Source organism: Corvus hawaiiensis, chromosome 7, assembly GCF_020740725.1.
Source record: "Corvus hawaiiensis isolate bCorHaw1 chromosome 7, bCorHaw1.pri.cur, whole genome shotgun sequence".
Lineage (NCBI taxonomy): Eukaryota > Metazoa > Chordata > Aves > Passeriformes > Corvidae > Corvus > Corvus hawaiiensis.
In genome coordinates this window covers 18,825,296-18,849,936 of record NC_063219.1, presented here as the reverse complement: position 1 = coordinate 18,849,936, position 24,641 = coordinate 18,825,296, and the positions used below count along the sequence as shown (strand labels likewise).

The window sequence follows — 24,641 nt, the reverse complement described above, 5'->3', positions numbered from 1 at the left end:
GACATGATAAACACCCAGGATTACTAGTACTGGAAAGTATGTGTTAACCTTTTTCAACATCAGCTGAATGGCACTACAGAAACGACAAAGAGTTCCTTCATTTTTATCCTGAATACATCAAAAGCTCTAGCAAATATGGAATTCAGTGACAAGAGCCATTAAATTACTTCAAAATATTCCTTCATCCATAGAACACTGTTGCTTCCTTTTTTATTACAAAACCCCCAAAATATTCAAAATAAAATGTCTTCATTTTTTATAAGCATCTCCACCACAAGTCTCTGATAGCGGATGTCGTTCAGTGCAGCCATCGCGTCCAGCTCCGGCGCTCTCATAAGAGTTGGTCCAAAAACTATGCCCAGGTTCTCTGCACTCATCAGGTTTTCCTTTTCATGGAGTGTTACTCTGTAAAGAAACCCCAGTGATTCTCACATTTCTTCTGTGCCAAACCATGCCCGTGTACGCTTGAAAATTAGGGAAAATGGACAGAAACGTGTTCCTTTCCCAAGGAGAGGCCACTGTTTCCAGCAGGTGACACGTGGGAGTGTCAGGTGAAACACTTGGGAGCAAGTGAAAGCAAATGCTGTGTGGGTTTGTGGTGAGTCAGTGTCTCTGTCCTCCTCAGAGCACACAGACTGTGCTCACTTGCACTGCATGAACAAGTCCTTTGATATACAAAAACTATGAACTCAAGATTTTTCTTCCACTTCTCTCTTTCTGCCTTAATTTTTATTTGAAAACAGGTCAGACTGATGTTACCAAGCTGCTGCGTCTCCAGTCTGTAAATATTCCAAATAAAGGAGCTGTGTCTGATTACCTGAATTCAGCAGTAAGACAACGGCCTGTTGAACAGCACAGCTCCTTCTAGTAAAAGTATTAAACAGAAGTTTAAAAATAGTGAATTTTGTCACCCTTCTACCTTATCATTCACCTATACCAGAAATACAATGTGCAAAAGCAACTTGCTAGGCAGAGCACCAACAGCTAATCTTGAACAGGGTGAGGGAAAATTCACTTCACACTTCACAAGCTGTAAGGTGGAATTTTTTGTTCCAATGTCTCTCATCCCTTTTTCCATTTTAAAACACCCACTAGAAATGTCACTGAAATAAAGGGACAAATCAGGCAGAAACTGTAGCTGAACTCTGCCTGAGGCACTCAGCAGTCAATGCAGTCCTCCTTGTAGAAGAACTACAAAATGAAAAAAGGCAGAAGAGAGCTTAAAATAAAGTATTTTTACTAAGGAAAGGGAATGATTCTTACATATTGACAGTAAACTTATGTTACTTGAGAAACTAAAATGGCCACCCTATCATGCCACCTTGGTTTTGCTTTGCAAGGAATAATCCAGTGTCTGAGTATTTGCTGTTGTGCACACTACCACTCCTGCCCCAGTCCCTCTCGAGATTTGGTGGGCCTTGACCAGACTTCTCTGGAGGTGCTAACATGGACTTTTGCTAAAAATGAGTGTGGCTGAGAGTTCTTTGCAGCTATTCCACCCACCTCTTCAGATGTGCCATGAGATACCGTAATGTTTCACAGTGTGCAGGTGGCAGCAGCTTCAGCGCCTCGTGGAGAATTTCCAGCTGTTCATCCGGATCCGTGGTTTCTGAAACACAGATGTTCAACTGTCGCCACACGGACAGCCAGAACTCACACACAGAAAGGCAACAACTGGTGGCCTGCACAGGAGGTGGGGTCTCACAGCTCTGCTGGATTGCTCATGGAGGATCTGTCTGTCCAAAGAGCTGCTCAGAGCAGCATAAGGACGTGACTGGTTTTGGACGAAGAAGACTCCCCAAAGCAAACTGCACTTCACTGAAAGATTCCCTGCAGCCTACTGAAACAATTCCTCTGGCAATCCTTGCTGACTGGACTAGTTTTACAAAAATAACCTACAGGTGCAACTCTGGGAGAGCAGAAGGTACTGGGAACTTTGCCATCAGTGCCTTTGGCTGTCTCCATATGACTTGGAAAAAGCCTTCTCCAGAGGAGTTGTAAGGCCAGCATGCAGTCCTTGTTTTCTACCCACAGCTACCTCACACCTTTCCAGGTGTGGCTGGTGTGAACACATCACAGAGATGCTTCAGGCAGCCAGGATGTTTGGGAGAGATGTTCCAGCTGGGCTTACTGTCGTGCTTGTAGACCCTCTTCGTGCAAGGCCAGCCCCAAAGGTGGCCTTAGGATGTTGAGTGGTTATCAGCTTATGAAAACACTCAAAATGGACAATTCCAGAAACAAACAACATCTTATTTCTAAACATTTCCATAAATCACCTTCTTTCTGGCAACATAAACCCAGCACACTTTAAATATCACTGTCAAGTACCCAGGACTCATGCAAGACACACAAGTGATGCAATCCATAATGTGAGATGAGAAGAAAACATTCCTGGTGACAAAGGCAAAGGAAAATGTGACCATGCTCACGTAGCATCACACGGTCAGGGCATAATGTGCACTGCATGTTTAGTCCTGCAATCCTTACTAAAATGGGCATGCAGGGTAAGAGCTGATGGGACAGCTGTAAAATGAATAGGACAGTCCTGCACAAAAAGAAGAAGAAAAGGCTAAGAATGAAAAGCAGATGAAAAATACGTTATACTTACTTGCAGACTCTATAAACTTTGGGTAGGCATCATACGTGATGAGTGGAATTGGCAAATCCCTGAAGTACAGTTTAAGTGCACCAGTGATAATATTGATATCTTCATACATATTCACAGAAATATCAGCTTTTTCCCCATCTGTGGAGAAGGCACTGACATTAAAGCCTTGGAAATGTAAACAGATGTAAAGCAGCATTCAAAAGAAAAATAATAACTTGCTTAAGCAAACATTATTGAAAAGGAAACAGCTACAGATTTTGGCTTTTGTAAGTAAAACAGAGTTACTGGACTGTGACATTCAAGGTTTCAGGGTGAAAACCTCAAGCATTTTATACATATCCTTTCTTTCAAATAATTACTAAAAAACACAGTTTGGGGTTTTTTTAAAACCTGCCTGCCTCACCTAGCAGTATCTGTCTTGTATTGATGTGTGGACGTTCAGTTATTTCTGAACACACTGGATTGCAAAACAACACATTCATCAGCACTGAATGAGAAATCAGGGAGTCTGGGAAAAAAGGAAAAGGCAGAAAAACCAGCTTTGTCCACAGCCCCTCTATTTTATAGGAAAAACATGTGTTCACCATTTAACTACAACATAGTACCTACTCTGAACTGCAGTGGACACAGATCCAGAACTTGGCTTCTCCAGCACATCCCCACCCTGCTAACACTGCAGATGTTGTCTGAACAGGTCCAGTCCTCCGGACAAACAGGAAAGAGAGTTTCCAGCACAGATTCTGGCCTTGATTTCTACTGGGATAGAGGGACTGCAGCTGGAAAGCCTTTAACTTTCCCACTGTCTTTTCTCAGAGAGAAGAGTTTGTTCTCAGTGACCTTCTTTTAGTCTGTAATAATTCAAACTTTGTTTGCACTAGTGCATTCATCTTATTATTTTGGAGCTTTCATCCAGAAAGATGGATTTAAGTTGCACAGCCTTCTTAAGGCACTTCACCACTTACCCTCTCTCCCTCCCCCACCCCTCCGAGCGTAGTTTGACTTGCAAACTAGGGCAGTAGTTCAGAAAGCTTTGTCCTTTCCAACACACATGGTTACTGGAGCAAAGTGAAGGCCAAAGTGAAGCTGATATGCTTTTCTGATGGGGAGTCTCCCCTCCTGCCAGCACAGCCGTCTGACTCCTTCAGACCACTGGTGCAGTGGAGCGTGAGACAGAAGCTCTGCAGAAAAACTGTGTATATTTAATACATCAGCACCAAGTTCCAGCATGCAGGAAAGACTGTACCTCTGTCAAATGCCATTTTGACATCTTCGATAAGATCGCTAAATCCTGAGACTCTGTACAGTCCCTCAGAATTAAGACCTGCAATGAACATTTTAACAAGATTAAAATTAGTCCTTATTTTTACAGTTGCCTTCCACCTGATTCTTCCCTTGGAAAGTTTTTAATTTAAGGCAGAAAAAGCAGACATGCTTTAAAAGCCTTATCAGGTTTTTCTTCCAGAATGAAACCTTATCCTGGGTTTTTAACCCTGACCATTGCAGCAGATGCCTTGTACTATCAGCACTGAACTGTATTTATGCAATGAGCTGAAAAAACATATTAAACCAATTACAACTCATTTAAAAATAACTCAGATTAACATACTTGATGATCAGTCAGTATTTCAGAATGAAAACAAATACCCTAATTCTAGAAAAGCATACTCAGTGTGGGCTAGGGGAACTAGCAAAAGTGAACACATTAGTATTAACCCCATTTGTTTTGCCACATTCACTTAATTTTTAAAATAAATATATTATTGGAAAGATAGGCACTAATATGTAACTACAAACCAGTAACTGCCCATTAAGCAATTTCTAGCAGAATCTATAAAAATTATAAATGGCATGAACCATGAAATAATGCAAAGTATAATACTAGCTGTGCAGGGTAATTGGCAGTCATAAAATGTCTTGTGCAAATCTGTTCTGAGCAACCATACATTCAACAGAAACCCAGATGACCCAGATCAATCTAAATGGATTATCAGTAAAGCAACAAAAAGTCCATTAATGATGCCTTACCTCTAGATTCAATTTCCCTAATGCACATATCTACTACCATTGGTCTCTTGGTGAAGTGTGCTTTTACGAGCGTGGTAAGGTCACAGCTGTACACTTTTTTGACATGCTTCAGGTCTGGCTTGCAGTCATTTGGGACCATCTTGGAACATTGCTTGTGCACATTTAAACCACAATCTGAGGGAAAAAATGAAAACACAATTAGGCTGGTGTTTGCTGAAAATGTATCCTGAGGTCAGTGCTGTGGAGTACAAATGGCTCCAGCAGGATCTGACCTCAGCTCACAACTGCTCCTTCTCTTGAGGGCCTTAACCATCAAATACCTGAGGTAGGGACAGCCCTGAAGTCAGAAGGATTTCCTACCCAAGACATTTCTGCTGTTTCTAGAAGGTCTAACATGGAGTGACAAGCTTTCCATATGTTTTTTGAATCAGGAGCTAAGAGTCAATTATGTTCCCAGAGTTCCAATTATGTTCACACTACTACATACACTGCTGTCACAATGTAGACTTTCCTCCCAAGTTATTGGGGATTTCCTAACACCACCATCTTCAGTGTACTCCTGGATATGGCACTTTAGATATTTCCCTAGGGGAGATAAAGGTAGGGACTGGGTTACAAGCAGCCTACGAGCCCTCTGCAGTGAGCTGGCAAGGCAGTGCCAAACTGAGCCACCATGGGGACCTCTAAGCTCTGGGCAGGTGTGGCAGCCCTGCCCTGCCTGGAGGGGAGCTCAGAAACAGACATGGTCACCAAGCTGGCTGGTGATTTCTTGCTACCAAGCAGCTGGCAAAAGACTTTGCTAAGTCAAAGTGACAGGCATTTTGATGCTATTTCACAGAGTGTTTCTGTAATAGTGTTGTAGGGCATCAAAAGGATTCTTTTTACTCTAAAATTACTTAGGAAAAGATTATATTTTTTTAAACAAAACCAAACAATTCCACAGCTTTATTGTAAAAACAGAGAACAAGATTTAGTTTAAGTGAAACTTAATTGAAATCAGTTCTGCCTAAAAACCACTAAGAACATAACATTCAGGGTTTGGGAAGGGAAAATCTGTGAAACCACCATTTATACAGAGATGGGAAGAGCAATACAGCACCCTTCAAGCTAAGCTGACACTGTGATCAGCACCATAAGGCAGCAGAGCTCTGGCGCTGAGCCCATGACTCTGCTTTCGGTGCCATCTCTCCTGTTCTGCCATGCAGACTCCCAGGTGCTTGTCAGGAAACAGCTGGACCCAGCAAGGACAGCACCACATCACAGTGAGGGCAGCTGCCACGCTCTGATGTGCACTTGGTACACCCAGGGACTCCTGTTCTGCAAGCATTTCTGCACCTTCCTGCACTGCCATCCAGAGAGCCCTAGACTGTCACAGGATTAAGGGATGTAGGAGCTTGAAGGATCAATGCCTTGATGAAAACCTGTACTTTCTTCTCTCACTGCAGGACTGGGAATCTATCTACTGAGAATCCCTTTGTATTTTGTTCCTGCTGATTTTGCCAATACTTGTACTTTCATTAAAGCTCCAAGTTATTTGACTTAGATAATTCCAAAACAGTAAACACCAGAATTCACGGCTAAGTTTCATTTTCACTAAGTCAGCTGCAGCCTGCTGCTAAAAGCACTTTGTTTATTTAAAAGGCCTATAAAGCAACCAGAATTGTCACTTAGGATCCTCTGGTAGCAATTAAAGTTTGGCATGTCACCTTCAATCAATCAAAACTTGCACAGATCCTGATCCAGATGAAATGGCTGATTGGAATTCTCTAGAGGTATTTCTGTGCAGGAGTGACCTCCCTTCCTCACAAGAGGTGGGGAATGCACGGGCAGGGAGCTGCAGATGCTGAGTTTCTCTCCTGGATGTGATTCTGTGCTGTGAACCCCACTGTGGGCAAAGCCACACAACCCAAAATGGTGCAAAGACACGCTGCCCCCGAGGGTCCTGGGGGCTGCTTTGCCCCCAGCCCTCCTGGGCTCTCCCCAGCAGCTGCCTGGTCACAGCTGGCTGTGCAGGACCCCGGGCAGGCACAGACCCCACTGCTGCCCCTCCCCTGTGGGGAAGTGGGGTTTGGTCACCCAGGTTCTTCAGTGTTTGCAAAGGCATCTTCTTCCTGACAGAGAGGGAGCAGTGACAGCCTTGCTTTCACCCGAGCACTTATTTCAATCCCACTTTTAGTCAAGCGCTCCAAGACCCCAAAGTGACCCCAAAGTGACCACATGCCCAGCATCTCCCTACCTGTAGTTTTTGGGCACAGAACAAAGAAACTCTGAGCTCGCCAGCCAGCACAGGCAAGGGGAGCTCCTCCTATGCTCTGAATATCTGTGTCCTGTGCCATACTTTGCCTGAACTTTGAAAAAGCCAGGTCTCTCTGTGCTTTAAACAGGGAACCCACATTCACTGAAACATGTGACCTGAGCCCTTTAGAGAGTCACTGCTTCAGCTGTAACATGGCAAGGAGAAGCTGTTCTTGCCTCCTCCGGGCCTTGTAGAAACCAATCAATAAATGTTTGTGGAAATGCAGAGGTAAAATTACTCTTCTTTGGTGTAAGGTTTGAATAGTGTGTTGTTAGTAAGACCAGCACTTTTAAAAACAAGAAGACAAAATACTGAATGGGTGCTATTACAGCAGGCTGCTATCAAAATAAAGACAAAATTGTGGAGTAAAAATAATAAATAGTCAAATAACTAGAGGCAACATCTTAACACACACACACAAGGGAAGCAAATTGAGACCACAGAGGAAATCTTAAGTCTTGACTTCCTTTATTTAGGAATAAACCGTAACATTGCAATAATAGTATTTACAAAAGCTAGTAAGATTATTGTACATACAATTCCTAAAACTGCCTCAAGAAGCACCTCTTCCAACAAGCAAGAAATATCTATCAAAAATGATGTCTACAAGACTGGAATGGCAGCACCTTACTCAGGAGAACTCATGAAGGATTCTGTGAGTGCAAATTAGCTGCTTCACACAGACAGCAACATAGCTCAGAGTTATGTTTCTGGAAACCCAAGGGTCATTAAGAATAAAATACACAAAAAATAGGAAAAAACCCCATACTCCCAAGTATCTTACACTTGACTTAAACCAATTATTGCCTTGACTGAGGTCATCTTAATTGTATTTATACACAAAAAAGTTTCAATTCATTAAAATCTCAACTTACAGAGATGTTTTCATTGTGAAAACCTTGCTTCTGACAGTAATTGTGTTATTGCTAATCCCATAGAGTTGGATGGGCTTTGAATCTGACCTCATTAATCCCAGAATAATAATTACAAACGCTGAAGTCAAATTTTCTCCTCTCTCTTTTGTTCTTCCTTTGCATTTGATTAGATTTTATGTACCAACCCACTGCTTAAGGGCTTATCAACACTCCTGAGAAACACTTAAAACCTTGAAATACTTCAGGTATTTCATGTTTAGAACATGTGTGAGCCTTATGTTCAGTACTACTGGGCTGTGTGGTGTCCTTCTAATAACTAAGGCTTCTTGCCTCTTGTGTAAGCACAGAAAATCACCTCACTTTAGCAATTTCGTATCAGTAAGTATATCAAGGTGATTTCAGTGAATTTGCATCAGAAAATGGTACTTTTTTCCAATCAAGAACCTGAAACTCATCATTGCTGTGCTTCCTGAACCAAGCAGGCTTCTAACCCCAGCTGACCCTCTAACCCTTCATAAAAGGCAGACCATCCATGTCTCAGTCACTCATCTCTGGTTCAGTTGGTAACGAAGGATGATGTCTCACTAACTCCAGCAAGGTAAGAAGCACCATGGCAGGAGGTCAGTCCTCCTCTCCACAGAGCACTGGGAATGTGCCGGTTTTGTACTTAACTATACTCCACTTACCTGTTAGTACTAAAGGACAGGAATTATACTGCTAACTGAATACTATAAAATAAATTTAAAAAAAAGCCCTTTGTTCTCATTGCAGATGCTTTGAAAGCTTCAAAAGCCATTATTTTAGAATCAAGTAGGCAAGAAGAGGAAAGCCAAGTCCTGAATGTCCCTGCATGCTGCTGCAGAGTGAAGTCTCAGGATTGCTTGCCTTGTTTGCACATGAGCTTCATAATTTGGCTGAATTCATTAAGACCAAGAGATTTACTTTCATTTCAAACTGAGGGTCTATTTACTTTTCATTATGTCAAAATAAATCCAGAATAGCAGCTTTACTCTGGATCTAAAGTAACCAGGAGCTTTATCTATTTCTTACAGAAATTCATCAGCACTTACCTGCTGGCTGGTGAGGAGCTTCAGAGAAATCCCCCTAAAGCTTTGTATCTGCTGAAAAATCCTATAATAATATAGGACAGATGTAAAAAATCCAGTCATGAGCTCTTGCAGGTCAATAGTAAAACTTCTGCTGACTGCAGTTAATCAGTTTCACCTTATAGAGATGATTTCTCTGAAGCAGAACTGTAAGTCACTCTTACTATTCCTTTTACAGCGCTATCAAACCGTGGCCACCTTTCAAATATACCACATGGACCAAAAACAATGCAGCCATAAATTCAAGAGTTTATAGGAAGTTTGGAAATTTAAGGAGGGTGGGCAGAAAGTAATTTTAGATGACAGGTTTGAAAGTCTGTGATAAGCTGCCCTGGCTTTAACAGCATATTGATCTAGGAGTTCAGATGGGCTGTGACATTACTTCTATGAGAAGTATTCAATTTAAAACCCGTCTGACAATAATTTCCTATGATGCCTAGAAGAAGGTTTGGCAATGTTATAGAAACAGCTAATACTGATGTTAGTCCACTGGGCTAAAAGAACAAATAACATGTTCATATTAAATGCATGAGCAGAGCCAAAAGATATATGTATGTTACTACTGCCCCATGAGCACACATAAATATTTGCAGAGACTAAAATATACTTAGTTGTCACTTTTTGTTGCACTGTTGATTTGACTTCAGTCAGTTTTAGATTTCCTTTGGTTTATGATTTACTGGCTAACATGGCTGCTGATCATGCTCCATCGGAACGATACCATGCGCTACATACATCACTCTAATTATATGTCCAAATTATGCCCCCCAAAATTGATGCATTCTATCACTCTGAAGAGCAGCTTTAAGAGCTAAAGGGTACATTTACATTATCTGAAGTCTTGAAGGACTCTTGGGAGGTTTGTGGTAAGTGCAGGACAATGGGAAGCGTGGAGCTGGAGTGCTGGCACCGAGCGTTGCCTTGGGCTGGTCCATTGCAGCACTGGCCAGACAGGGCAACACCCTCACACCTGAGCTGACACAGGAAGACAATGGCCTCTACACAAGCACCAAGTACTGGCATAGTTCCTTCTGCAAGGGTGAATAGGTTAGAAAGGAACTTGCTCTCATACATCACTCATGAGCTCGTAGCTTTTCTTTAAAAATTTAAATGCTCTTTCTGTAGCAGAGGGAGCAATGTTTTCTGTTTCGTGGGATGCAGCGTGTTCCAACAGGCAAGTGAAGGGAGCAGCCCCAGGGGCCCCACGTGCTGCACGCTGTGTTTCCGAGCACAATCCAGCGGGGTGCTGTGAATGTCTGCCCTCTTCCTCCTCCTCAGCTTGCAACTTGGGTGGTCACACTGGAGCCACCAGAGTGTCTCAAATATGTGCTATGTGTTCATGTGCAATGCACATCTGGAAGCAACCTTGGTCCCACCAGAGTCTTAAGCCACTTCACTAAGCAGTGCCATGGCAAAAATTGCTTCCAAATATGCGACTATGCTCCCTGAAACCTGCTTTCATCTGCAGCACTGTATCATGCACTACAGGATACATTACTTTAAGAAAGGAATTTCTAGAGGGTAGCTAGTTACTTGGCAACAAAATTACCTAATGCTACAGAAAAATTAGGGCTGATGAAAAAAACAGCCCATCAAACCAGCCAATATTCCCTCATCTCAAATCAAAAGAATACTTACATTTGTGCCTCCAAAATGCTTAGTGAGAATGGTTCAATTTTATGGAAGTTTTGAAAGATTAGACCAAGTCTGTTCAAGAACTTCCCTGGCTTTCTGCCATGATACCTGCCTACCTCCTCCACAGCTCCCTGGCTGGGCCATTGGCTTGCTCAAGGCTTCCAGGTCTGTGTGGGCTTGGAGATAAAGCTGCTTTTAGGACTTAGAGTTTCAAGAATATATAGCTCCAGAATAGCTTCCCCATGGGAACGGCTCTGAAGCAAGGCTCTGCTGACTGATTAGCATTTCAAAATTCTGGAGCTCATTCCTCACGGGAACACCACCAGATCCCGAGCTGGTGGAACAGCTTGTCAGGCAGCACACATCTCCAACAGCACAGCACCTGCTGCACTGGGCAGGGGCTGTTGTCCAGTCCCCTTCCCACAGCCCTGACCTCTGTAGCTTGGCTTTGCTCTTTGGATCTATACCGGGCTGACCGTCTGTGCCCTACACTGCGCAACCACCAGAATCTGGGTGCTCATCTCAGAAGGAGCTTGGATGTGTTTTTAAGGCACAGGCGTGGGCAGAAGGGAAGCTTTCCATGACTGAGACATGCAAAATACCTTGAGAGTGGGCAATGTGATGAGAACACCTTGCCTTTTCCTTTGCTGACTTTAGTCACAAGAGCATCAGCTGTTTTTCCAGGCAAGGAAAGTGTGAGCACTCTGCCTGCACAATTAATGCCTGAGGATGGACAGGCTCCTTTGTGCTCGCCTTCATCCTTACACACCAATGGAGCAACACAGGGCTGTCCAACACAAAGGATTTCATAGCAAGGCAAAACAAATAGCAAAGGAAACGGGGCAGCTGTACATCTTTCAATTGCTGGAGAAGGAAACAGATGACATGGGGAAATTAAATACTTAAGCAGCAATTCACAAAACAATCCTGCTTTGAGACTGTACTTCAGCTTTTTTGAAAATGAACTCCCAGGGCTTACTGTGGTCAGGGCTGGCAGCGATACTGCTTGGGCTCTGCCAGTGGCAGCTGGCTCTCTGCACACTGATAGTTCAACTGCAACTTAATTTCTATCAGTTCTTCAGAGAAGTTACCTGCTCCAAGGAATGCAGAAGATAGGAAGCACTACGTGGGTAGCAGGCTGAGATAGTCTGGAGCAAAACTGTGACAGGAGCAGAAATGCTGCTTCACATACAGCCTCAGAGGGTCATGCTGCCTGGTGTTCCTAGGAGCAGCCCAGAATACCATCAAAAGCATCCAGTGAAATAGATATATAAAAAATTATCTTCAAGATAAGCTAATTAATGCTTTGTAACCAGCCTGTTCCAAAAAAAATCTTCTGATTCAACTGCTTATTCATTAAGACACACAAGCAAAAGGGTACAGAGGAAGGAATTGGAGAGTTCTGATGGGCTGGATACATGTGGCAGCTTGACAAGTCTACTAATCTGCCTGTCCATCAGTCCACTTGGGCAGCACACAAACAGCATCATTAATGCTCTAGTCTCTGAAAACACACTATTCTCTTAATGCTACTGCTAGTTACGTGTTTGTATCATTCAAAAAAGAACTCTCTGGTGCATATCTGCAAATTTTCTTTTAATATTGTTACAGTTTCTCTTCTGAACACATTCTGGGCAGTGGGATGAGCCCTGTGAGCATGGGAGAGCTTTATACAGGAGGAATGTAACTAAGAATAAATTTTTCTAAGTTCATGCATTGAATTTTGATCTGGGTAAACTCACGTCTCCATTAACAACTTCTGAGCTTCAGTGTTTACACAAAGTGGTGGCATTATAATTTCAAATACCTCTTCAGTCATTTCTACTTATGGCAGAAGCCTGCAGGAAAGCATGCTAGAGATGGGGCATGCCATCAGAAAAGGCAGATTCCTTGCATACAGATGTGTCTTCATCTCAAAAAAATTTTAAGGGCCTGTGGCTTGGATGCAAAAGTTGGAAGTATGACCCTCTGAGGCAGTAGGGCAGATATTAATTACAAGGATTCACTCTAAGGAAGCAAATCTGTCTTTAAAGAAGCTGATGAAATAATGATGAAATTTGAAGGAATGACATTTAAGGAAAAAGAAACTATTTCTGCTTTGCTAGATACCTTAAGCGGAAGTCAGGCTACGTACTACGCCCACCAATTAATTTCCTACAGGATCCAAATCCCAGACACCACCCCAAGTTCTAATTTTGGAAGACAATGAAGTTCGTCTCATGTTTGGTCGTTTGTAACAATCCCCAAACCTCTGCAGTCCAGCTAACACCCAACATCTTATTTCAACCAACAACCATCCATCAGGTGTCCAATGTGGTGCCTATGTTTACCTCTCATCTTTAAGGAAGGAAAAGACATGGTCCTCCTTGTCTACCATAAAACCCAAACAAGGATAAGTTAGGGAGAATCCACCTTCCAGGGATAAATAATACAGGACTACACCTGACAAGATCCTGAATACACTCAAGTCTGTCTTTTGGCAGAGAGGGACACATTCAGCCATGCTGGACTGAAACAAAGCACAAATCAAGTTGAAGTTGCTAAGGCATCCTTGCTGGTTGCTATGGCATGTGTCCTGTTACAAATGTTTAGTTCTGGTTTATTATTTTTTAAAGGATTGGCTTAGTTTGTGTAGCATAAACTATCAGCCATTAGAAATAAGCTGTTTTTTCTACTGGCTCTTCCTCCTTTCTGAAATGGGTGACATTTATCTTTCCTGTCTGGTCTTGGACTGTCGCACTCTCCTCTTCTTGCATGTTTTTGTGCTTCTGCAGAGAGTAAGATTTTAAATGGTTGAGAGTAGCCCATGCAGTAATCCATTTCTATTTGTTAAACTTATCACTTCTGTACAGCAAATGAGTCCTCTTGAGATGTGTAACTGTCTGCTATAAAAAGCAAATGCTTTAAAAAGTGTAAATAGACGTATGATCCATGCAGTTTTGCTCATAGGTATTTTCAATAAAGTAATTGTACAGACCACCAAACAGATTTCCTGGATTTTCCTGGAGTGGCATTGAACCCCACTTGAATGCAAGTGGGCTGCATCCTGCTAAAAGTTGTAATTTTTTTTGAGTACAAACCCACTCTGAAAAGCAATGGCCTCATGTGGCTCCTGGTTTATTATGCCTCATTGTCTCCATATTAAAATGACTCAGTTCAGAAGCAAAATTATTACTTTTTTTTAAAAAAAAAGCACTGTAAGACCACATAAACTCAGCCAAACTTACAGCACTCAAGCCTGAGCTCCCCTACACTAGCACATTAACAGTGGCTATGCAGGCCCTGGTTCTGCATCTGTGCACCTCCAATGCTTCTCTGAAATGCCCAGATCTGTGCAGCTTCTGGCTTTGCTGGCTTGCACAGCCTCAGCTGTGGGAACAGGCTGACACTGCTGCAGGTGAGGCACAGACAAGGCAGAGTGGGGAACTGCTGAACCTGTCCTGCCGTCTCCACCTCCGGGGGGCTCTGCCCAGAATCCTTCTCCTCTGCCCAGCTGCTATTTCTATGAAAATTATGAGAATAAAACCCTCCAGGAAGCCCTGGGAAGCTATTGCTGAGGATGGCCAGTGGCTCAAAGCCAGCCCTGCAGTGAGGGGAGGACGAGCCAGGCGGGTGGGCTGCATCCCATGCCCCTGGGAAAGCCTGACCCTCCCGCTCCTCATCCGCAGGGGAGCCAGGCGGGACAGGGCACTCTGCAGCCACCCGAGCTGCCGGCCTGGGGAAGCACCCTGGGCAGCCCCGACCCCACACAGCTCCTCCTCACACCTCAGCTGATGGTGCTGCACATCAGCAGCTCAGCCAGCCTCACCCCAGCCCAAATCCTTGCCGACACTTCAACAAGCACAGTCGTACAACATGGGATTTTAAAACACAAATAAGATCATAGAAATTACTGGAAGCTACCAACACTGACGTGAAACCTCACACAAGACAGAAAGCCCTAATTATAGTTCCTGAACCTATGAAGTCATCTAATACACATATGTTCCTTACACTGCAAGGAGGAGAAAGGATACATGCAGTACTTACCACCATCCTCATAAGGAGGAAAGAAACAGATTTTCGAAGCTTTTGGAAACCCACAATTTAGAAAAATCTGCATAAATCCATAAAATCAGATCTACTTCAGTTAAAAAAAAAAAAAGGCAGTACAAAATAATAAGCACTTTGGGTTTATTTGTAAAAGCAATAATATTAATTCCACAGTGCCATGCAGCATTGCAAGCCTTCATACCATTTACTTTTATTGTTTTTCTGGATCAAAATTACCTAACATTGACCTGAAAAATACTTGATATCTCTCCTAAATGCCCAAACTGAGGAATCTAAAGAAAGGAATAAAGATGGTACACTTACTAATTCAAGTGTCATCAAAAACTTACTAATCAGAAAACGAAAATCAAGCTTTCTCTTCCTCTCCTAGCACTGTACACCCTGTGTAAAGTCAACAGCAATAAAAAGTACTAACAATCTTAATTCACAAGTGGAGGACATGGCTGCAATCCTATATTCTTAGCAGAGGCAAAATACTGAGAAAGGAAATGCCACTTCTACACAATCATGTCTTAAAACAGAGCTGCACTCTCTAATGCATCCTGGACAGTGCAGACTCTAATGGTAACAACAAAATACTGCATTCAAATAATTATGGGTGAAGAATTTAAAAAAATTTCAATCCTATGTGGCTAGAAATGACTTTACATTATTTTGCAGTTCTGTGATAAAAAGCCTTCTTATTGGCTTGAGACAAGACTTCAGAAAGCTTTAGACAGAGCAGATTTTCTTAAATTAGCTTGAAAATTCAGTTTCCAGGGCAACGTAAGCAGGTCTCCATACATCAACATCTCTTTGCACCATTTTTATAAATGCGGTTTGCTAGAATGTCATAAAACCCTTTTTAAATACAGCAAACTATTTTGATCACTTTGATCCTTTTCTTTGCCTTTGAAAGAAGGCCGACTGTCCTTTCCTTTCAGAAGAACCTTATCAATAAAACTGTCAAACTGTTTTCCTTTGGAGAGGCTTTATCCCAGAAACGCCTGCAGTGACACCAATGTGTGTAATACATTTCTACCAGCACCTGAATGTTTATGTAACATTTCAGTAGGCACCCCTTATTCATCATCCCTTTTCTTACTTTCCTTTCAGTTTGCAAGTATGAGACATGACTTAAGGTCTATGGCACTCTGGGAGTCTGCTGGTTTATATATAAAATTAACCTGAATGTCTGTTTCACAGAAACAACACGAAATTTGCTGATGCCCACCTTGCACATCAAGATCCTCAATGACTTTCTCACACCTACCAATACATGGAATGGTATAAAAGAAATGAAGCTAACTATGCATCTATTTTCTCCTCCCTTCCAAGAGGGTGGGAAAAAACAATCTCTTAATGATGATTATTGTCTCTTCTCTGTGAGCACTCGAGGGGGGCTCTGCAGTTACTGTTTCAGTGAGTTACTGAAACAGGTACCTGAAACCATCAGCAGCAGAGTGGCTATGCTTCCTCCTTCCATTGAACAAGGAGCAGACTGGCCCCGCGGCAGAGCAGGCTGCACATGAGTTACAACATGAGGACTGACTTAGGAAAAGAACACTGAATGACTGTTACCTGCACATTTTACTCCCTGAGCAATGAGGCCCCACATGAAGTTGGCACAGTATTCACACCAGTGAGGGCCCCTGAACGTGTGCACCTGGAAGACAGTAGCAGAAAGGAAAATTACAGAAAGTTACCCAACCATTTCACAGGCATCAGTATCACAGACATAAGTATCAATGCATTTAAACAGTGCAGAATTCCTCTTCTTTGAAGGTACCACGTGCAGTTTCTGGAAGCTTCCCTATACCATGGCAGGAAAGGAAGAAAGGAACTAAGTCAGATTTAATAACCTAGACTCTTGCAGACCTGTGGAAAACTGGAGTCCTCCATCCTGAGCCATCCAGAGCAGAAGAACTGGGTCTGTGGGGGTCTGCTCCAAGACCAGGTCAGGCAGAGAAGCAGGCACAGCCCTTCTCCCAATTCTTGGCATCCCTCTGTCTGGGCAGGATTCTGGCCACAAGGCAAGGCTTTTGCAGCAACTGTGCAAGAGTTGGCTTTTCAATTTCAAATGCCTTGTGCTATGGCCTTGCCTTCATAAAGCACTGTGTGAAATGGGTAGGGGACTGCAAGATTTCACCTCGCATGGAATGAGTCCTGCCAGGCAAAAATACCAGTGCCACACAGAAATACTGTAAATCTGCCTAGAGACTTTCCAGTTTAGAATAACTCCAAAAGGAAATTAATTTTCTTCAGACTAATGCTACATATTGAAAATCCAAAATCCAAAATAAAAAAAGAATCCACTGAACCAGGAAAAAATTCAAAGCTAAAGAAGAGAAAAACCCCAATGCCGCTTTCATTCCTGGCTCACATGCTTGTTACAAATCCTGCAGCCACCATTAACTGCTTTTGATTTTATTCTGATAAAGCTCCTGCTGTAGGAAACCACAGGATTCTTTACAGAAAAAATCACTACTTCCTTAGCCAGCGTAAAAGGCTTTGAGCTGCTATTTAGAATAGACAGGCTGAAAATAGAATCAGTAGCTGATGATCACAAAGAAATGAAATTTGCAGTGAAATATAGTAAAAATGCTTTAGGCTGAAGTCACTCTGTCCCTCAGAGGTGCTGAGCGGGTGTGGGAGCAGGCAGTAACCTCACGCGTGTGCAGCGCCCAGTCGGATCAGTGCTGAGCAGAAGAGAGGAGGAGCCGGTGGAAATGTGTGCTCCTGACATCTGCACAGAGCTCTGGCTATGAACACTGAAAGGCAAAGTGGCCTGACTGAGGTGGCAAGTGTCCCCCATGCCACTGATGTAAGAGGCATCTGGATTCAGCTGACACTGACCCCCACAAGTGGCAACCCAGAGCAGCACCCTGAAATTCAGACCACAGTTGTTCTGGCTAAACGAAGGTCTGCAACCTCCTGGGCTTGTGGTACCATCAGAGCAGCAGTGAGATAGATTGCTGAGACACTCTGGAAAGTTACTCTTGAACTCACCAAGTAATTCACATGCACATCTATGCTAAGGGAGACCCCTGACTGCCTGTGAGCACAGGCTGCCTGGCCCAGCCCTGCCTGCCCCCAGCATCCCCACCCATCCCACACGCCTTTGGAAGGTGAGATGTGCTCCACGAGGCCTCTTCTCCCTGCAGCTCTGGCTGACTTCCAGAAAGCAAACGATGACAAGGCTGTCAGCACCGGTACTCTCCATTTTCTTTTTTCCTCTCACCACAAAGAGATTTTTCACACCGTTTGTTCCATTACCCACCTGCACTACCCACATCCTTTTGGCTTTCTTCCTCAGCCTGGTGGTTTTTATCCAAGTTTTTGGCAGTGCTCCCTTCCCAGAATAAGAACATTCTAATATCCTCAAGCAAAGCACTATGCTTTAATGCCCGCAGGACTAACAGAACTTCTTCAGGGAAAAAGGAAGGCATCATTTCAGTCATCTTTTTTTTTTTAGGGGGGGTCAAATTCTCCCCAAAACATACTTCTTTAAAATACTTCTCAAAAAATTCTCTTGAGGAAAATTGAAACAAAAAATGAGATTTCAAAAGTCTGGACAATAAAGAATTTCTTTTCAAAATACTTTTCAGTTTTGTAAGTTGTTTTGTTTTTAGTATCTCTGATTGAAAAGGAGGGGGAATTTTGTTTTGTTCCTTAAAATGCTGACACATTATTAGTTCTTTCTAAATAAAAAGAATTATACTATCCTACCTTGTGTCTCTGTAGATGTTGATTTCAATTCATCAAACATCAAATCACCAAATGTGGTATTTGCTGAAGCATTTCTAATGCTGTCCTTAGGTGCTGGAGACCCAACTTAGCTTCTCCAGAGCTGTCCCCAATGCTGATACACACTAAACCTCAGATGTCCAATCTCTAACTGGCTGCTTTAGCAGTGAACATCTTTCCTTCTTGGGATCTTGCTCCCCACCATGGTCTGAATATTTTCATCTCCTCCTGAGTCTCCCTAGAAACTGTTCTGCAGGGTCTATCACATCCCAAATCTGCCGCTCCAACCTTTTGCCTCCATTTTTAATGTTATGAACTTTTTTTAGGAGCTCAGTTTCTCTTACGTGTGGTAACTATGATTAACCTGGATTCTACCACAGCCAGTTCCCCTGACATCACCCTGGCTCTCAGCTTGCCCCATCATCATGACTCATCATCAACCTAAAAATGACAAGGACAAGGTGGACTCTCTTCCTCCCTGCCAACACTGCATGTACTGGTCACCTTTCACAAGCCCAGGATTGAGTTTGTCCTTCAGAACCACTGTCTCAGCAGCACTGGCACTGTTGTCTCATCCCATGCAGCCAGGCTTCCTCCAAATACTGAAATGCCTTTCCATATCATCAGTTAGATTTACCCAGAGCCCGCTATGCTTTATGCTGCCTCATCCAAATTACTATTCCTTATCCATTATTCTGATTGCAAACTCAAAACAGATTAAAAGGTGAGCGTAGGTTTTTCTGTGTCCCATGATGCTCTGCCTTGCTTCATCCTTTATATGAGATGCAACGCGGAGAGTCTCTGGCAGTATTAATTAGGAGGCCCAAAGGTCATCATGTCCTTCCAGTCCTGCTGTATTTAACCCCACAAGATCACCTCTGAAGCCTCTGTTTCTGAGGGGTTTCTGAGCAGTGCTGTCTTTTCCCAGAGCTCAGTAGTGCCAGAGCATCAATCTTCCCGCTGCCGTGGAGTGGAACTGGACACCTAACCCTGCACTGGTCTGAGTACACACCCTCTCTGGGAATTAAATCAGACACAGTAAAAGATGCCAGAAAATACTGAAAAATTGGTCTTCTGAGGTAGGTCAGAACAGCCTCTAATCCTAGCTCATCCTGGAGGGTGGGGTCTGGCAGCTAAAAAGAAACACCTTAGCATCCCTTTGATACTTCAAGGGCCAGCACCTGCAAACAATACTGCATTTATTACATGACACTGTTTAATACAGCATTCTGATTTTTATATTTAATTCCCCATTCTAAAAATCTGCCAAGCAACTTTTTGTTTTCAAAACTGAAAAGATGCTTTCCAGAAAAATTTCTAAAAACACACCCAGCAGAGTCCCAGAGATCCTGACTTAAATTACAAGGGGTTTCTTTCCCCTTGTAAAAAGACCATCTGCCATATGCAGATTTTACTGTCTTATAAAATGTGAGAGAGCAGGATTGCCAACTGTGGTTTTATATCTCCCAATCCTTCCATTCTCATTCCCACCCAAAAATCTTCTTCTCTCTCTTTCCAAATGGGAGTAATTTTTTAAAATAGTCTGGAAAATGAGTAAGTGGGAGAAGAAATTAAATTCGTTTTAATTGTAATTTGTAAAATTCCGGGAGAAAAAAATAATTTTAAAAGAAAAGTCTAGATAATTTTCAAGGACAATAGCTTCAGAAACTATATAAAATACTATTAATCTAAGCTGTCCTGCAAGTCTGAAGTAAGAGGAGAGCCTCATGTTAGGTTTACACGCTAGGCATTTCTATTTTGAACTCTCCTGCACTATCAACAAAGTATAATAAACATTTAACTACTGTGATCTACGTAGGAGAACAGTTTTTTGCTCAGGCTTGAAAGGCATTTTCTTATACACAAGGAAAAAAAACTTAATTCTTGTGATTAACCACTCTGAGTGTTAGAAAATTTCACTTGTTTTTGTTTTGCATTTAATTAAAATTTTTTTAGAAAAGACAAATTTTTAGGAGAACCAAGTAAAAAATGACCCAGTGGCTCTGACAGCAGATTATACCACAAGCTGTGAACTCCTCAAGCAGATCTCTCCCCATTATTTCTCAGGCTCTATAAAGGTCACTGTTGAAGTTAGTTACCCGTGCATCTTGTAACTCCACTTATTTTTTATGCTTTTGGTTTTTCCGAGGCAGTTATTCAGCTACCCTTGATTGCTACCTGAAGACCAGGAATGAGCCAGCAGATAATTTGTATTCTTAACTGGGAGGCTTAGATTTTATCACTTGTCAAGGCAGGGAGGAAGAGAATGAGAAAATATCAGTGAAGTGCTGTGCAAATGTGATATGAGGGAAGATGGTGGATCAGCAGAGCTTTAGTGAAGCCACTGACAGGAAGAAGACAGGACTGGATTTGAAAAACTATGGTTATAGAAAACCAACACCAAGCACATAAACCAGAAGTGGTTTGGGACAGTATCCAAAAAAGGCTTCCTTTATTGAGAGGCTGCTTCAACAGTCTCAGTGAATGCTTGTTCCATCAGACCCCGCTCCCTACAGAGCACCTCTTCCACAGCCCTCCACACCAAACTGCTGGTCAGAGTAATGGGGTTTGGAAAATCCAGGCATTACCATCTGTTGTGGGGTGGGATACATGACCTTGAAAAAGGAAAAAAATACTGTTCATCTATACTCTTGGGCTACCGGAGCCCAACACTTCAGGCAGAAGTCTTGTTGGTACTCAGAGAGGAGACCAAGTCTGCCAGGGACTGAACACGTGGCACACCCCCAGCATTGGCACCACATGGTGCTCCAAAGGTTCAGGTCTGCTGGCTATACTGTTCTTCAAACAAATTCCCAAGGATGATGAGACACTGCTGGACGGAGACTGGCAGCTCAGTGGTCCTAGCTGATTTGCAATTCCATCGGCGGAATTCTGCCTGCTGGGACTTTACCAAGCTTTTAATTGAATACGGGAGACACTGTAAATCTCAATCAAACGATGAACTCAGCCCGTATTATTAACGTCTGTTTTCCCTGTCACAGTTGATTTTATCAGGCACTGAGCGCACCCATGCTAGCATCCAATAGGCATGTCCTTTTCATCCATCCCTGGTCCAGACAGACTGCCTGGATGTGAAGAGTAGACAAGAGATACAAGTGAGAAACTCAACCATCAGTTTGGGCAATGCTTCAATTTATCCCTGTATATATTATGATGATTAGATAGTGCCTCTAAAACAAGGGTCTCAAAGCACTCTGAATATTCCAGCACACAACAATTCTCCTGTGAGGAAAATATTGCTGCTGACAAGTAATCTGAGAAGCAAAGAGACTGCCACGACAACCCACACGGCAGAGCAGTATCTGCAAGATAATTGCTTTCATGTGAAGGTGTAACAGAAATGAACGTAACTGAGGCCAGTGGAACAGACCTTCTCCGGAAATAGAGCTGGCTCTGCCTAGCCCAGCTGGGGTGTTAACCATGGGGAGCCAGCCTGGGACCTCCCCAATGACTGTGCAGCAGCTCTGGAGAGGAGAGATGCTGTCAGAGCGCTGCCTTGCCCAGAGCGTGGAGTATAAATAGCATCGCTATCGCCGGTGGGGGCACGGAGAATGTGGAGCAGGACAACCTCCCTCCATGTCCTCACCCACTTGGAGCCAGAAGCGCTGTCAGATCTTGTTTACTCTCTGGTTTGCACTGACTGTGTCACCAGAGATGGGAACAACTGGAAATTGAGGTTAGTCTGTGCTCTACAAGAGCCAAGGCGGAAAATGAAAATTGCAGGTTGTTGGCTTTTTTGCTTGTAAATTGAGTGAAAATGGCCACCTTTCTTTCAGGATGGAACAGCAGATTTTCTTTAAACTGACAACTGGAAACGGGAACATTTTGCATTTTATTCCAGGTCCAACTTACTTGATACATGCCTCCATACAGAAAATTCTGAAACTAGAGGTGAAAATTGAATAAAATCCATAGAATTAAAATTGTATATACATACGTACTTTATGCGCTATATGTAATGATGTAAATAGAATACAAACCCCTGAGAGATTCCTAAATAAATGCTTTTGTCAAGATACTAAGGCTAATTTGGAGGAAAAGCTGTTGATGATGAGAGAGCATAACATGCACTACAAATTTCTAGAGGCAAAGTCCCAGTCCTCCCCAGAAGAGCGCTTCCTAGCCTTATCACAGAAACGAGCTGGTCTGGCTTTGGGCTGTGCACAAGGCAAACTCACAGGATCCACACATGGGGACTAATAAAACTGTTGGTGTGGTGGGAAGAAATTACAGACTAAATAGATTAAGGATCTTGAAAAAAGGCTTTCTCTCCCTTTCTTATTTTTTTTAACAGTGGCAAATCCTGAATTCAGGGACTAGCACTAGGAAACCAGAAACATTTAAGTAATATTGTGCTATTTGCAATCCGCTTTGGAAAAGCCCTGGCTTTCCTCAAAAAAGTAAAAAAAATGCAAGTAACATTAAATAAATACTTAGGAGACTAAAATCCATCCGTGGCTAAAAGCTTTTCTGGATTGAACTGTCTTACAATGTAAGTTTCAGAAGGAAGAACATAGAGCTGATGAAGTCTCCTCAGAAGTTTTGTGGAAGTTTTTTCCAGGTATGTTCTCCAGGTATTTTCCCTGCCTTTCAACAAATTTTTTCCCCTCAAGTCCTAGGAGTCTAATAGAAACATCAAATTTCCTGAGGTCTTCTTATCTGTGGGAACACAAACTGACTCTCCCCAGGGACTATACTAGAGGCACCCAGCTCTCTCTCTGAATATTCATATTACTGCAGTAGCTCAATTAAAGATATTTTGAAAATAAGTCCAGTGCCAGTTCTGCTCCCAATAAAAAATCCAGCATCCTCTTTTCAGTGGAACTAGATCAATTTACCCCAAATTGACATCTGCCCCAGTTTTTAGAACATCAGAAATAGAAATGAGTTCCTGTCAGAAATCAGAAAAATGGCTCTGCTTAATATAGTAAGAGTTTGTTATAGTTTCTGGTCTTTTTGCAGCACTTCTGCATTTTCCATCTCCCAGTTTCCCAGTGTTTAGGCATGGCTCTACTGAGCAGCTCTTGTTAGAATAACATGTGGCATGGAAGTAATTTGCTATGATTTTTTTACACTAGCAAAGCACCCAGCACAGATGCAATTACTCCAGTAAAATTTGGGCCTGTGCCAGGGCCAGGTGGGTTTATTTGTGTCTAAGATGTGGTCAAAGTTTCACTGCCAGAGTAACTCTTGTTAAAATCAGTAGTGTCTCCATTAAGGTGATGCTTGAGTCTGTCTATACTAGCAAAGTCTTTCCAGCAGGGACTGGTCCTCACCTGAGCCTTCACTCCTTGTGCATATTTAAGGTTATGTTCTACCTCCAGTTACTTCTGGACAAAGCATGCTGTCTCCTCTGGAGCTCCCCATGTGGCCTTTCAAGTGGGTCATCCTCAAAGACAAAGCCAGGATACTGCTTCAGTCGAGGAGGGAGATGAGGAATCTCAACAAACAAGGCTCATCATCATCTTGGCTGACTTAGTTTAAGCAACCGTGGAAAAACATCTCTCTGGAAGAAGTGTTGGCTTGAAAGGGAATTATGCTGTGAATATTGACTCATTTAGCAAGCTGCTATTTATTAAACTGTTATTTATTAAAATTAATTGACTGTGCCGGCAGCACTAGTAAGATAGTGACTAGGAAACAGCGTGACAGTACCATGCACTGCACAGAGAGATAGCAAAAAAAAAAGTCTTCTGGAGATAGATCTATTTTGTGAAGCTCAAGAGAGGAACAAGACAATATCCTGGGGAAAATAATGCATGGAAGCACAGGTTTCAGTCCAGCCCAGACAGGCACGGACAACTTCTTGCTTCAGTGAAGCACCATGGCACTAATCTAGGCAGAAGAGTGGGTTTGTGCCTTGGACTACTGAAAGTAAGAGAACACCTGCAGGGTGTTCTGTTGGCTCAGGTCATCAGGAGCCAGAGATGTCCGAAGGAATACCTGTAACCAACCAAGGGAGCTAAAACTGCCCCAGGGCCCATGAGTCAGAAAAGCTGGAGGGGAGTGAAGACCTTTAAGGTGTTTTGTCCAGGCTTATTTTAAATTTGCCAAGTGATGAGAAGGTGATTGCTCTGACTAACAAGCGTCACTACCCAGGAGATTTCTTGCTGTTAATCTCAGATTTTCACCTTCCTCTTCCTTCTAAGATATCACCCCATAAATCCCAGCTCCTCTTCCAAAACTGCCCTCCTTACCATGAACATTTTTCAAGCATAGTTTTATCTCCTTCCCCAGCCCCATGCAAACAGCAGGCAAAGGAGTGAGGTCAGTGCCCAAGTCCAAAAGCACAGCAC

General features: G+C 42.8%; 1 protein-coding gene across 2 annotated transcripts in view; it reads right to left on the bottom strand.

Moving 5' to 3' along the window:
• CHN1 (chimerin 1) overlaps nt 1–24,641 on the bottom strand; it is a 103,380-nt gene continuing 78,739 nt past the window's right edge. For both annotated transcript variants that reach the window (XM_048308826.1, XM_048308827.1), the window contains 6 exons: nt 16,159–16,243; nt 4,634–4,807; nt 3,852–3,929; nt 2,609–2,746; nt 1,504–1,609; nt 1–405 (listed from right to left, as the gene is read on the bottom strand). In XM_048308826.1, coding sequence (XP_048164783.1) covers nt 234–405; nt 1,504–1,609; nt 2,609–2,746; nt 3,852–3,929; nt 4,634–4,807; nt 16,159–16,243 — 753 coding nt within the window. In that variant the 3' untranslated portion in view covers nt 1–233. The remainder of the gene's footprint in view (nt 406–1,503; nt 1,610–2,608; nt 2,747–3,851; nt 3,930–4,633; nt 4,808–16,158; nt 16,244–24,641) is intronic.